Below are 15,004 nucleotides of genomic sequence, written 5' to 3'. Positions count from 1 at the left end.
GCTGCAGAGCTAGTTGGTCTCAGGCTGGTGGAGTCCAGTGGAGTGGGTATTTATGAATTTGCTAAGTGCACGTTTAAATTTAGTTGTTAAATGATGTGATCACTCTGTAAATTTGAATGAAAAGAAAAATGTAGATAATGAAAATGGAAAGCTTGCTTCTTATCCCTTCCTTCACTCTGAGGTGTTCCTTCCCAGCCATTCCATTCCATTCCATTCCATTCCATTCCATTCCATTCCATTCTTTATATTTGGAAGTGAATTACAACTATGTGTTTTCTTCAATTTGCACTTTTACCTACCATTATGTGAATATTATTTTACTATATAATAATCTACCACCAATATTTTACAGTCAATTATTTATTGGAAAACTAATACAAATCCAGAGTGTAGTAGCAAACCACTTGGTATTTTTAACAGACTAATGACAAGGAAAAGAAGAGATGGAAAAAAACCTAGAGATTTATTGTGATTTGAAAGACTTAGCAATCAATTGTAATATATGAACCTTATGTGGATCCTACTTCAGCTGGCAGTTGAAACAAATTCATGACACTTACAAGATAAGCAAAAATTTGAACACTGACAATATTTGATCATATTAAGGAATTACTATTAATTTTTTATGCGATTTTTGGATGTAGATATTCTGAAATATCATTTAGAGATACATAGTGAGTGCTTATGAGTGACTTGTCTGAGGGCTAGGAATTGTATCAAAATCACACAGGAAGAGGGAAGTGGTGGGAGGGCAGGTGTGAAGCTAGGCAAGCCTTGAGTTTGTCATTGTTGAAGCTGAGTGATAGGAATGCAGTTCTGTCTCTGAATAGGCTTGGTATTCTCCACAAAAACAAACAAACAAACAAAAAACTTTAAAAGAAATAATACTTGAACTTGTACTTCTGGGAAGATGGAGTTTTGAAGTACTTTTTTCAGTTCTTCCTACCCAGTACATTGAACATCGCTGGGCATTTTACACAGAACAAACATAAGAAGACTCTGAAAGAGGAGAAGGCAAGCCAGCTGGGGACCTGGGAGTCCGAGGACTTAAAAAATGAGTTCCTTGGTTTTCTTTTTGCCTCGCGTATCCCAGACTTGGAACTGAAGAAGCTGACAAGCTGGAAATACCAGTGGCACAAACACAAAGCCCCAACAAAAGCCTACTCTTTCTGGCCAGAAGACCGGGAAAGGGCAGAATACTTTTAGACAATCATTGCTCTGCTCCAGCCCAACACAGCAGAAAACACTGCAGCCCCCATTACACCAACAAAGGCCAAATGGGGAGCCTGGACTTGCACCACAGATTAGGAAGCCACCCCAGTGATGTCAGTAGAGGCCATTTGAGTAACAGTGAGGCATTCCTACCCCTTCCAGCCTCAGGAAGGGGAGGCCTAATAAAAGCTGGAACTCCCACCTCTGCCTACCAGTAATGAGAAGCCCCCTGGTATCAGTGGAGTTTGGGGAGCCTGGACTTCCTCCCCCACTGGCAGTAATAAGGCCTGCTCTCTTCCTTCTCCTGCTGAAGTGGTCTTATAAAAAGGCAGCTAAAACAGATAATTTACCTGAGACCCAGAGTCTCATAGCATAATACTCAGAATATCCAGGTCGAAGTAGCAAAAATCACTTGCCATACCAAGAACCAGGAAGATCTAAAACTGAATGAAAAAAAGACAATCAATCAATGCCAACACTGAAGTAATAGAGATATTAGAATTATTTGATAAAGATTTTAAAGCAGCTATTATAAAAATGGCTTTAACTAACAATTACAAACACACTTCAAACAAAAGAAGAGAAACTAAAAAAATAATCTCAGCAAAGAAGTAGAAGATATAGATAAGGAAGAACCAAATGGAATTTTTAGAACTGAAAATTGCAATAACTGAAATAACTCTATGGATGAGCTCAATAGCAGAGTGGGAAGACAGAGAAAATCAGCAAGCTGGAAAAAATAAAAATAAAAATTACCTATTCTGAATGACAAAGAAAGTAGACTGGCCAAAACCGGTTTGGCTCAGTGGATAGAGAATTAGCCTGCGGACTGAAGGGTCCTGGGTTCGATTTCGGTCAAGGGCATGTACCTTGGTTGTGGGCACAACTCCAGTAGGTGGTGTGTAAGAGGCAGCTGATCGATGATTCTCTCTCATCGATATTTCTAACTCTCTATCCTTTTCCCTTCCTCTCTGTAAAAAAAATCAATAAAATATATTAAAAAAAGAAAAAAGAAAAAAAGAAAGTAGACTGAAAAACATGAACACAGCCTCAGGGGCCTTTGGGATGATAACAAAACACCTAACTTGTTATATTAGAGTAAAAATAGGGTGGGGCTAAAAAAAATGCTCAAAGAAATAATGGCTGAAAACTCCCCAATTGAGTAAGCTGAGCTAAACCCAAACAAGATAAATACCAAGAAAAGAAAAAGTCCACATCAAGTCACATCTTAGACAGACTTCAAGGAACTAGACAGTAAAAGCTTGAAAGCAATAAGAGAAATGACACCTTACCTATTATATTCCTTTAGATGAGAAATTTCTCATCTACAGGAAGCGGCATAACATTTTTTTATGTGCTGAAAGAAAAGAACAATCAACCCAGAATCCTACATCCAGGGATAATGCACTTTAGGAATGAAGAGGAAACCAAGACATTCCCAGATAAAGGAAAACAAAGAATTTCTCACAAGCACTTCTACCCTAAAAGGATGGCTAACGGAAATTCTCTGGGAAGGAAGGAAGCAATAAGAGAAGGAATGTTGGAATAACAGGAAGAATGAACATGGTAAGCAAAAATATGGGTAACTATAATAAACTTCGCTCAAGAACCACAGGCTACCAACACCCAACCAAATGAAGTAGGTAGCCTGAGTGGTTCTATAACTATTAAAGAAATCAAATCTGTAATTTAAAAGCTCTTGGAAAAGAAATCTCCAGGCTCAGAAGATTTCACTGGAGGAAGAATTAACATCAATTCTGCACAATCTCTTACGGAAATATGAGGAGGGGACACTTCCCAATTCATTTTATGAAGCTAGTATTGCTGAGTCTAACCAGACAAAGGCAATGCCAAAAAAAGAAAACTACAAGCCAATATCTCTCACAAATAAAGTTGTAAAAGTCCTTTGTAACAAAATATTAGCAAATAGAATTTTGCAATATATAAAAATAATTATTCATCATGACCAAGTGGAGTTTATTCAAGGGGTGCAAGGCTGGCATGCTGTTAGCCAATCAGTCAACGTAATCTATATTAACAGGCTAGAGAAGAAAAGTCACGTGACCATGTCAATTGATACAGAAATGCATTTGACAGAATTCAGCAGCCATCCATGATAAGAACTCAGAAAAAGAGGGATAGAGAACTTCCTTAATTTGATACAGAGTAGCTACCACAAAACACCTACAGTCATTAGTATAATATGGTGAAAGCCTGGGTGTGTTCCCTAAGATTGAGAATAAGGCAAGGCTGCCCACTCGCACCTCTGCTATTCAATAGCAGGGTGCAAGTTTTAGCTAATACAGCAAGGAAGAGAAAGAAAAAAAAAAAGACACATATCAGAAAGTAAGACATAAAACTTACTTGCAGATGACATGATAGGCCACAAGAAAATACTTTCAAAAAAATTGTTAAAACCCCCCAAAAAAACTCTCCTTAAATAAGTTTAGCAATATCTTATGCTATGAGATCAGCATCCAAATATCCATTGTACTTGTCCACTAGAAGTAACAAAAGAACCCCAAAGTTGAAAATAGCATATCATTTGCATTTGCTCAAAAAAATTGAGAAATAAGTGCAAATGCAATAAAACATGTATAGGATTTACATGCTGAAAACAACATAAAAGAGTAACGAATAAATCAAATAAGACCTAAATAAATGGAGAGACATACAGACTGCTTCCATGGGTTGAGGAAGTTAGAATAAAGATGTCAGTTCTTCCCAAATTGTCATATAGATTTAACAGAATTGCTATTAAAATCCCAGCAAGACTTTTTTTATATATATAGACATAGAAAAGGTTATTATTTCAAAATGTATATGAAAAAGCAGAGAAAGCTATTTTGAGAAAGAAGAATAATGGAGGAAAAAGTCCTTCCTGCCCTGACCAGGAATTGAACTCACAACCTTTTGGTATATGGGACACCACTCCAACCAACTGAGCAGCTGGCCAGGGCTGCTGCTGTCATTTTTAAATTTGACAGTCTAAGGGAAAAGAGGTCGGTGACCTTGACCAAATAAATAGGTATGGCATGTTTTAAAAATTCTTGTGGCATGCAGGTTGAAAATTGCTGCTGTAGAGAAGTGCATAGAAATATAGAAGTGCAAGAGGATATTTTCCATTTACTTTTAAAAATATATATTTTTACTGATTTCAGAGAGGAAGAGGGAGAGATAGAAACATCATCAACAGAATCATTGATTGGCTGCCTCCTGCACGCCCCCTACTGGGGATTGAGCCCACAACCCGGGCACGTGCCCTTGATCGGGATCGAACTCGGTCCATGGGCTGATGCCTATTCACTGAACCAAACTTGCTAGGGAGAGAAATGCATATTGAAACCACTATGATCTATTAAATGGCTCAAGTGGAAAGTAGTGATAACAGCAAATGCTGGCAAGGATGCAGAGAAACTGGATCCGGATCATGAATACATTGCTGGTGGGGATGTAAAATGGTCCAGCCACTCTGGAACACAGTTTGGCAGCTTTTTTCCTAAGGAACTAAACAGGCAATTACCGTATGACTCAGGAGTTGCATTCCTTGACATTTATTCTTGGGAAATGAAAACATGTTCACACAAACCTATACTCAAATGTTTTAAGGCAGCGTTATCAGTCATAGACAACTGGAAACAACCCAGATGGCCTTTGGTGGGTAAATGGTTATGCAAACTCTGGTCCATTCATATCAGGGAATATTACTCATCAATGAAAAGAACAAACAAATAATACAGGCAGCAACCTGGATGAATCTACAGAGAATCATGCTAAGTGGAAAAAGACAATTTTAAAATGTTGCATAGCGTATGATTCCGATAGTCTGAAGATGACAAAATTAGAGATGGAGTATAGATTCGTGGTTGTTGGGGTAGGAAGGGATGAGATGGGAGGGGGGTGGGTGTGGCTATAAAAGGGCAACCAGAGGGATCCTGTGGGAATGGAAATGGTCTGTATTTTGACTGTGTAACCATTGGGGGAAGTGGATAAAGGAGATTATTTCTTATGCCGGCATGTGAATCTGTCTCAAATTAACTTGCTCAATTGTCTCAAAATAAAACGTTTAATTAAAAAATAATTGAATGCAATTTTTAAATGTTTTAAATAATGCAAAATGGTCTTTAATGAAAAATGAGCTGTTCTCCCAAACCGCCTCTCCCCCACATCCCCACGCCACCTCTCTCAATGCCAGCTCTACTGCTAATTACACGTCATTTTCATATAATTGTATTGATTTCTGGCTGAATTGCTCTGAATATTTCAGAATCGGTTGTTGCTTAACTAACAAGGACACAATTAGGGATTGGAACCGATTGGATTATTCTTGACACGGCAGTTCATCCTGACTAGTATCTCCCATGTGGCGGCTCCAGGACTGAGTGCCATCTCTGTTTCCTGAAGGAAACCCAGTGGGTGATGGCCTGTGTCAGGGCTTGGTCGGGTTGTAATGTGCGTGTGCAAACCTTTGGCAGGAATCGAGCCCACTGGAAACATGGTGAAGCAGCCGGCCAAGTTCACGGTGGACACCATCAGCGCCGGGCAAGGAGACCTGATGGTGTTTGTCGAGGACCCAGAAGGGAACAAAGAGGAGGTATGTTGGAGGATGCTGCCTCCCCGGTCAGCATCCAGGGACCTTGTCAAGGGCCAGGGGCTGTGCCTCCATTTTCCCCACTGAAGTTCACAACAAACACTGTTCTTGACCAAAAGGGTCCTGAGGCTTACTGTGGTTAAAGTAACTTTCCCAAGGGCTGTACCTTGAAAATTAATATAAACTGATACCCAAGGACACAGTGTTTAATAAAATAAAGGATACTTTGAATTTAGCAAAGTCCTTGTTAGTTGATTTTTTTTAAAAATAAGTTTTTATTGATTTCAGAGAGAGGAAGGGAGGAGGCAGATAGGTAGAAACATCAATGATTTTAGAAAATTATTGATTGGCTGCCTTCTGCATACTCCCTACTAGGGTTCGAGCATGTGTCCTAACTGGGGAGTTGAACCATGACCTCCTGGTTCATGGGTTGATGCTCAACCATTGAGCTATACCAGCAGGGCAAGTTGAAGTTTTAGATACTAATGGCCAAAATACTAATGAGCAGAATAACAATACAGTACTGATAAGATACAATACAGTAGCAATACTGATGTCCTACTCTCTTCTCACTGTGACCAGCCTTTGATTCTTCCTTCAGAGCCTTTGCACATACTGTTCCTTTTGTCTACTTATCTTCTTAAGACTATATATTCCTATTGCTATGTACCATCTAAAATTATGAGTTTACTGGCATACTGTCCATTTCTCCCACTGGGTTAGGAATTCTGCCTGATTTGTTTTATTTTGGGTACCTAACACTGGGCCCAGCATTTCACAAACGCTTAATTACTACATGGCCAATGAAGGTTTAAGTTACTTGCTTTATAGTCTCTCTCAGTTAAAGCGTCTCAGCTCTGAGTCAGCAGAGAGTCCTGACGTGGTTATACCTCTGTGCTACCTGATTTGTTTCTGTAACTTCAGGCTCTTCCTCCCCTGGGGTGTCCTGCAGGAAGAGTGGGGCAGGAAATAGCTGGGACAGGTGCCCGACCCGCCAGCTCGCAGCAGGAGATGGGCTGGTGCAGCATCCTTTTACTCACACCTGGTGCTTTCTCTCACTGTCACTCATCTTCCATCCTAGGCACAAGTGACCCCCGCTAGCGACAAGAACAAGACCTACTCCGTGGAGTATCTGCCCAAGGTCACCGGGCTGCACAAAGTAAGATGAGGTGTCGTGGCTGTTGCTTGGACTCCTCTCCTGGGCTTGCTTCCATATATGTGGAAGGAAAGGGTTTTCTGAAGTTAACTTCTGATTTTCCTTCCTGATTATAAAAGTACCCGGGCTCATTGTAGAAAATTTGGGATCCCCACGCATCAGAGTTGAGATATTAGCTAATAATTTTGATTGATTGAATTCCACTAGCTGGTTGTAATGTCATAGATTTTTCTAGCTGTCCAGGTAACAATGGTTGTTGCTACATGTTTGGAGTATAGATGCTCAGCCCTGGGCTTTGTCTGGAATGCTGCCTTAAGTCCCCCTCGAGGTGTTGTGGAGCCTCTGTCGGCATGGAGAAGGCCAGTGGACTGTCGCGGAAGCCAGTGGCCCACTCATGCACCTGGAGAATTGATGCCCCCAGGCCCTTTGTCTCAGCAACATTTTGAATTCTGTTTGAGTTGGTGTCTAGTTGGCTTATGGGATGGGGAACAAGGAAGTCTTGCAGAGACTGGACTGAGCTGGGAGTCTACCTTTTGTTGGAAGAAAGCCTTCAACAGCACATATAGGCCTTTCCCTGTGTACCATGCCACATATAGACCATACTCACCACCTTGGGCTTTAGTGAATTCACCTGGAACTGTGGCCATATAGAATTATACCTTTAGAACATCATGAATCTCGAAGAGAGCATTTATGATATCATTAATTTATTCACTTTCTATGAAACCTAACCCAATCACTCTCCCCTTCCCTTCCCATCCCCTTCCCCCCCAACCAATTTAAGAGATGGCTCAAGTTTTAGATGGAAATCTGTACTTTTCCCCAAATCCATGTGTCTGGGAATGATCTTGGTCCGTTGAAAAATACATCGACTCTGGGTTTGAAATCCTGGAACTGTATGTTGTATTCTGGGGAACAGTGGCCCTCTTCAGTGTTGCCAAAGGGCTCAATGTCTAGAGACTAGTATTTGTTCGTATCCCACTGGAGAGGCTGAACATCACACGTAGGCGTTTTGAGTTTGCTGAAGGTCAGCTATCCCAGGCCCGCCGTATGGCTGATGGAGTCAAGTGGGAGTCCCATTCAGGCCACTCGCAGGGCTCCTGGTCCAGCCACTTCTGTGTGGGTAATCAGGAGGGTGGAGGAGAAGGTCACAAAGCACAGGGCCTTTTCTGGTGGTCTCCCTGGGCAGGGAGAAGTGGGTGTATATCATCTCTGTCACTTGTAGGTCACGGTCCTCTTTGCGGGACAGCATATCTCTAAGAGCCCGTTTGAAGTGAATGTCGACAAGGCCCAGGGAGATGCCAGCAAAGTCACCGCCAAAGGCCCCGGTTTGGAAGCTGCTGGGAACATCGCCAATAAGCCCACCTACTTTGACATCTACACAGCAGGTGAGTGCCCTCTTCTGTGGATCAGGCTTTCTTGAAAAGCCAGAGATAGTCCTCAGGAACCTAAAGCTCGGGGGTGCCTGACCTTTGTCTTTTAAGTTGAATGATCAACAACAAAAACAACTTTTTTCAATCCATCACCCTTCCTGCCCCCATACCTTTATACATTTATTTATTTTTAATTTTTTTCTTTTTTTTAAACAAGTTTTCAATTACAGTTTATATTCGTTATTATTATGTGTTAGTTTCAAGTGTACAGAATAGTGATTAGGTAATTATATACTTTTTTACAAAGTGGTCACCCCAATATTTCAAGTACCTACTTGGCCCCATATACATAGTTATTACAATATTATTACTATATTCCCTGTGCTGTAATTTACATTCCTGTGACTATGCTGTAACTACCAATTTGTACTTCTTAACCCCTTCACCCTTTTCAGCCAGGCTCCAATCCCTCTGGCGACCTTCAGTCTGCTCTCTGTTTCAAATGTATTGGTTATATTTTTATATTTTTCAAAACCAGCCTTTCTTCTAAAGAAACTAAGTTTGAAGAATCATCTACTAGATGATTCTATGCAAGATCCTGTGTGGATTGAGTGGGGAGGGATGAATAAGACAATTCTTGAAATTGACTTCTTTTTTTCAGGGTAGGAAATTTACAAAATAGAGAATGGGAGAAAAGGAACCTTCAGCCATCACCCTTCTTCCCTGTGGCAGAATGTCAGTGTCTTGGTGTGGCCCTTCTGAGTGTCTCTGTTTTCTTCACTTGCATTTTTTCTATCCATTTATTTATTTACTAGAGGCCTAGTGTACAGATGCATGCACATTGAAAGGAAATTAATTATAAGGTAGATGGCGGGGCAAGAGAGACCAGACATGCCCTGAAGCCAACCTCCCATGGTCCCTCCCCAGCTGGCCCCACCTGGGGCAGCGCCGAGACTCAAAGGGTGTCTTGTGGAGTGAGTGGGGTCCCTCTGGCAGGTGGGATCCATTGGCCTGGCCTGTCGGGATCAGGCCAAAACCAGCAGTCCGGCATCCCCCTAGGGGTCCCCGAGATCGAGAGGTGACCCTGTCATTCTGCAGCTCCTGCATTGAGCATCTGCCCCCTGGTGGTCAGTGTGCATCATACCTACCGGCCAGTCAGTGGATCAGGTGGTCACTTAGGCTTTTATATAGATAGATAGATAGATAGATAGATAGATAGATAGATAGATAGATCGATCAGTGGATCAGGTGGTCACTTAGGCTTTTAGATAGATAGATAGATAGATAGATAGATAGATAGATAGACAGACTTAAAAATATATATTTTTGTTGATTTCAGAGAGGGAGAGAGGGAAACATCAATGATGAGAGATTCATTAATTGGCTGCATCCTGCATGCCCCCTACTGGGAAATCAAGCCCGCAACCCAGGCATGTGCCCTGACTGGGAATCGAACTGTGACCTCCTGGTTCATAGGTTGACGCTCAACCACTGAGACACGCTGGCTGGACCATTTGCCTTTTGTATCTGCTTTTACGCTCACCAGCACTGAGCTTCCCGAGACGGTGACCTGGGCTCACGGAATGTCTGCTCTATCCCAGGTGCCGGCGTGGGTGACATCGGGGTCGAGGTGGAAGATCCCCAGGGGAAGAACACCGTGGAGCTGCTCGTGGAAGACAAAGGAAACCAGGTGTACCGATGTGTGTACAAACCGATGCATCCTGGCCCTCACGTGGTCAAGGTCACCTTTGCTGGGGACACCATTCCCAAGAGTCCCTTCGTTGTGCAGGTTGGGGAAGGTGAGTGCTGGGGTGGCCGGCCAGGTGTGCTGTCTGTGCACATGGCTGGGCCCCAAGGCCGGGAGAATGGTCATTGAACTCCTCTGTCCCCTTTCCGTGGCAAGTGGCTTACTTTGTCCACAAGATACTACTGTCTCTCCATGAGCCACAAAGTGACTTCAGTGCTTTACTTGCATTAACTCATTTAATCCTCCCCAAAACACTTGCCCAGGAAAGTCATTCTTCGCTGAGAAGTGCAGGACGGAGACCGCACAGGGGTTGGTGCCTGGGGCTGAGGTTAGCAGCGATAGCATTGCTGGTGATGGGCGCACGCGCCCCCTCTTTCCCCCCCAAGTCCCCACTGTTTGGCCTTCACTGGCTGCCAGGCTCTTGGCACAGCTACATCTAATTGTCACACCAGCCTGTGTGTTCCAGGTGCCTTTAGTATCCCCCGTGTGCAGATGGAGAGCCTGAGACTTAGATAACATAAGGGGTCGGTGAGTAAGGGCTAGGCGTCAGGAGGAGTAGAACCCAGGTCTCTGTCAACCCCTTCGCCACGCTGCTGAGCTCCCTCTGCAGGGGAAGCAGGTGTTTTCCTAATTGACTCTGTCCTTTTCCTTGTTGCTCTTCCTCCCCCTCACCCCACCCCTATCTCTGCTGCCTTTTCTAATCAATACTTGCCTTTTCCTGTTCTGTCCTGCATCTGTACCTGCAGGCCTGGCTTCCTCCTCTGACTCCTGCCTCTGGGCTGCCTGGACCCCGAAGCTGTTGGCTTCCTAGCTGAGAGCCCTGGGCCCGAGGCACCTTGCTTGGTAAGGGCTGGTTGGGTGGGGCTCCGGTGCCAGGTCTTGGTGCTGCCTGCAAATGTCAGCGGGCCTGTGCTGCTGGTGGCCTCAGGAAATGACAGTTCAGTCGTTCTCACCGCGTGTCCAGCCAGGCCCCAAGCCTGCCCTCTGATTACATTTAAACATTTCACCACGGAGGAGAATCTGGCAGTTTCCTTCCACGTCTTCAGCTCTATTTAGTGTTTATATGAACTAAGTAGTCACCCTTTTGTTATGGAGACCATTGCCCATGTACAGAATTTCCATGAGTATTCTTTATTTTTATTTTTTATAAAGACACATTTAAACCCTCCAAGGAAAGTCCTGTGACTTATTCCTGGTATGACCAACTTTTCTCCTCCCCTTGACACATGGAAAACCCCCAACATACTAGTATTCATTAACAAAACTCTTTGACATCATGTAAGCATTTGAATGGCTATCCTAGTTCCAGTAGTGTTTCCTGACCTCTTCTCTCTTGTGGATTGCCCTTTTCATTCCTGGCACGGGTCTCCATCCCTTGTGCTGAGTAGTATTTACTTATTAGAGCTCTTCTCTTGATGTACTAGTCTTTCCTCCACGTAGATGATTTTATATGAAAAAGAAGCCGACATCATTTTCATAGTGAAAAACCAGTGTTACTTGCCACAAAGTGCTGCCATAAACTCACATTCCCCCATGAACCACCTAAAATCATCTCTCACCCCAAGAATGTGCGTATGTATCTGAGGAAAGAGGTTGTTGGCCAAATAGCCAATAAGGACATTGAGGAGAGGAGAGGCCAGAGGAAAAATGACCTTCCTTCTATGAAGTAAATTAAAGTCTCCTCCTCTGGGGTTCAAGACCCATAGTGTATAGAAAGCTGTCAAATACGCAGTATCAGGTTTAGGAAGGAAAAGTCACTTAATAAACAACATGACATTTTACCCATTAATCTCTCATTTCTATGCATAACCAGAAGGTTGCCCATGTTGACAAAGAATTCCTGGGTTACAGGGAAGTCTTTTTATCAACTTTCTGATGGTTCCATGGAGCAGTAGTTTTGTGTACCTCACGTAAGGAATATTAGAAGCTACCTTTGCCCTGAATTTTTATACTTACAAATTTAGCCTTTTTAACCAGATCTAGAAACTGCGTTGAGAGGGGTGTTCGTTGCTAGTCATTGCCCTCACAGCCGCCCACCTTCCTAGGACCTGAGACAGAAGCACTGCAATGGCTGTCTGCCTTGGCCAGCGGAAGGGTGCACTGGCTTCCTTTCGAGCTATCTCCTGGCTCTTAATGGAGAAAACGACACTGTTTAGACTCATAGAAATGACTGACCCAAACTTTGCAGCCCAGTCAGATGTTTTCAAGCACTACATTTTTCAAGTTGACTTGAAGAAGCCCAGTCTTCCCAATTAGTGGGCCCTTGAGTGTAGCAATGAGGTTTGAACAGTGTCCATTACTAGTTCTTAACTCTGCTTCACCACTGAGAGGGGTGGATACATGCCAGGATTCAGCCGGTACCAGGAGCCCAGGGAATCCACCCTGTGCCCTCTGGCTTTCTTTGCCAAAGGAACGCTCTCCAGTCCCTCTGCAGCGTGGGGGGACAAAGTGATGTTGTGTCCTCATTTGCTGCCCGGCGCGCTCCCTCCGTGGGACTCCTGGTCTCAGCAACGGCCGCATACTCTTTGTGCAGAGCAAATATTTTCTTGGCGGGTGGCTCCAAGTTACCTTGGCTTGCTCAACTCCGACTAAAGAATGAAAGGTTGAATTGATGTCGAAATTGTGCTTGCAGCCTGCAATCCAAACGCCTGCCGGGCCAGCGGCCGAGGCCTGCAGCCCAAAGGCGTCCGCATCCGGGAGACGGCAGACTTCAAAGTGGACACCAAAGCTGCTGGAAGCGGGGAGCTTGCCGTAACTGTGAAGGGTCCTAGTAAGTGCTCCTTTCTTCCCTCCGCTCAGGTGTGATTTTGGCCAGGTTCGTAGCCTGGCCAGTTCTGATCAACTTATCGCAGAGATCTGTGTCGAAGGCTTGAGGCTACCTGGGTTCCATAGGCAAGGAAGCAGCCATTGATTTGTAATGTCTGTCCTGGTTGCAGGCAGGGACAGTGGTGGTCCTGCAGTCTCACATTGTATTAAGGCTTCTGGGAGTAGAAGGAGCAGTGATGCAATGAGTTTTGGGAATGCTGTCTTTGGGACGGCAACCTGAAGGGGCCTATTTAAAAAAAATAATAATAATAAATATATATATATTACTGATTTCAGAGAGGAAGGGATAAGGAGAGAGAAAGAGAAAGAAACATCAATGATGAGAGAGAATCATTGTTTGGCTGCCTCCTGCATGTCCCTTACTGGGGATCAAGCCCACAACCCAGGCATGTGCCCTTGACTGGACCCTTTAGTCCTCAGGCTGACGCTCTATCCACTGAGCCAAACGAGCTAGGACTGGGGGCCCATTTTTTATTTGCGGAATCTTAGGCTTACAGGAGAAGGATCTTGCCCAAGGTCCCACAGCTTGTAGGCTTCTGAGCTGGAATTCAAGCACAGTTTCCAAAGCCAGTGATTTTTCCACTATAGGTTGCACTTTATAGACTATGAAATTATGTCAGGCACCTAATTACTATGATCAGTGCGTATAGAAGGGGACTCAGATTCCCTAAGGTGAAGTTTCCTGGTAAACAAATGCCATCCGTGGAGAGGTGGGTTGTACCCTGCACCTCATTCTTGTTCCCTGTTTGGGGAAGGGAGACAGTAGATGTGAGGATGGGGGTGAGCACCATCCTCAAGTTTTCCCCTGGAACGGATAAGCAGCTCGGCATTTCTAGTTGCAGGTGCGGAAGCCCTTGACTTGTGGGATCTTGGTATAGGACTGTGCTTCCCCTCTGTGTTTCCCAACAGGCTGGGCAGGGGCGTTCTGAGTTCCAGAAAGTTAATATTTGTCCTTGGAGCACCAAGCTGTGGGGCAGGCTGAGCCCCAAGGGCGGCCAAGGTTCTAGACTGCTCACACCTAGAGCCAAGCTGCTCTGGGGCTGCCCTCCCTCCTGGCTTGTTGCTACAGGAGCCAAGGAGGCGTGTGTGTTTTTTCTTGACCTTAGATTCTCACTTGCCTGAATGTCTTTCCCGGCCAAACCTCAAGGCTCCACATAAAACAAGTTCCTGCCTGATGGCTTGTTCTGGAGTCTGTGGTGGAGCATCTAAAAGCTGTCTTCTTGTAGATAGCGCCTAAGAGCCTTCTCACTTTCATGGTCCGGCTTCAGTTGAAAAAGACATTGCCAGGACACGAACCTGGAACTCATGCCAAATACTCATCCATTCCCTCCCCAGTTTTGGGGGGGAGCTGAAATGGGTAGAATTATTGAGGAAAAATTGAGATGCCAACTAGGTTTATCTTTACACAGTCCCTGGAGGTTCAGGCCACATAGCCCCCTCGTGGCTGAGAGAGCCCACTAAAGCCAGCTAGCTGAAATCTTCCAGTTCCCCACAATTGGAAGCAGAAATGGGCCCATTTTTAGCTCTGGATGAATCTCTCGGGGTTTTAGGGGTCCCACTCTCTGAGGTGGCCCACGTAGCTTTTCTCTGTGACCATGTTTGTGGCTATGTCTGTCTTCCCATCCTTGTCTTTGGGGTTCTCGTTCTGAGCCTCGGATGGCATGGGAAAGGCGGTGTGCTTTCTTCCCACAGAGGGCCTGGAGGAGCTGGTGAAGCAGAAAGGCTTTCTGGATGGCGTCTATGCGTTCGAGTATTACCCCAGCACCCCGGGGAAGTACAGCGTTGCCGTCACATGGGGGGGACACCACATTCCAAAGAGGTGAGCCTCCGTTTCGACTCCTCTGGAGGTGCTGGGCCCAGGGCAGGCGCACCGTGGTGGCTTCCTGAGCTGCAGGAGGGAAAGAGATCTGCTTTGTTGCAAACATTTTTTTTTTTCTCTCTTCCTGGCAGTTCGCAGACATTTGGCCTGTTCTCAAAAGCAGCAGAAAGTCGCTGTGGTTTCAGCTGCCTTGCTTTAAATCAAATGCTGGCGGTTTGGGGCCGGCGGGAGGCGGGGAAGCCAGAAGGAGCAGTAATAGAGAGCAAATGGACTGTGTGTC

General features: G+C 44.5%; 1 protein-coding gene across 3 annotated transcripts in view; it reads left to right on the top strand.

Moving 5' to 3' along the window:
* FLNB (filamin B) overlaps positions 1-15,004 on the top strand; it is a 139,870-nt gene that overhangs the window by 65,610 nt on the left and 59,256 nt on the right. For all 3 annotated transcript variants that reach the window (XM_084901585.1, XM_084901586.1, XM_084901584.1), the window contains exons 5-10: positions 5,688-5,806; positions 6,885-6,962; positions 8,185-8,347; positions 9,934-10,131; positions 12,712-12,849; positions 14,598-14,724. In XM_084901585.1, coding sequence (XP_084757711.1) covers positions 5,688-5,806; positions 6,885-6,962; positions 8,185-8,347; positions 9,934-10,131; positions 12,712-12,849; positions 14,598-14,724 — 823 coding nt within the window. The remainder of the gene's footprint in view (positions 1-5,687; positions 5,807-6,884; positions 6,963-8,184; positions 8,348-9,933; positions 10,132-12,711; positions 12,850-14,597; positions 14,725-15,004) is intronic.

This window comes from Pipistrellus hanaki (genome assembly GCF_964339955.1).
Source record: "Pipistrellus hanaki genome assembly, chromosome: 13".
NCBI lineage: Eukaryota > Metazoa > Chordata > Mammalia > Chiroptera > Vespertilionidae > Pipistrellus > Pipistrellus hanaki.
Note: the sequence above shows the minus strand (reverse complement) of the source record. Positions and strands in the feature narration are given on the sequence as shown.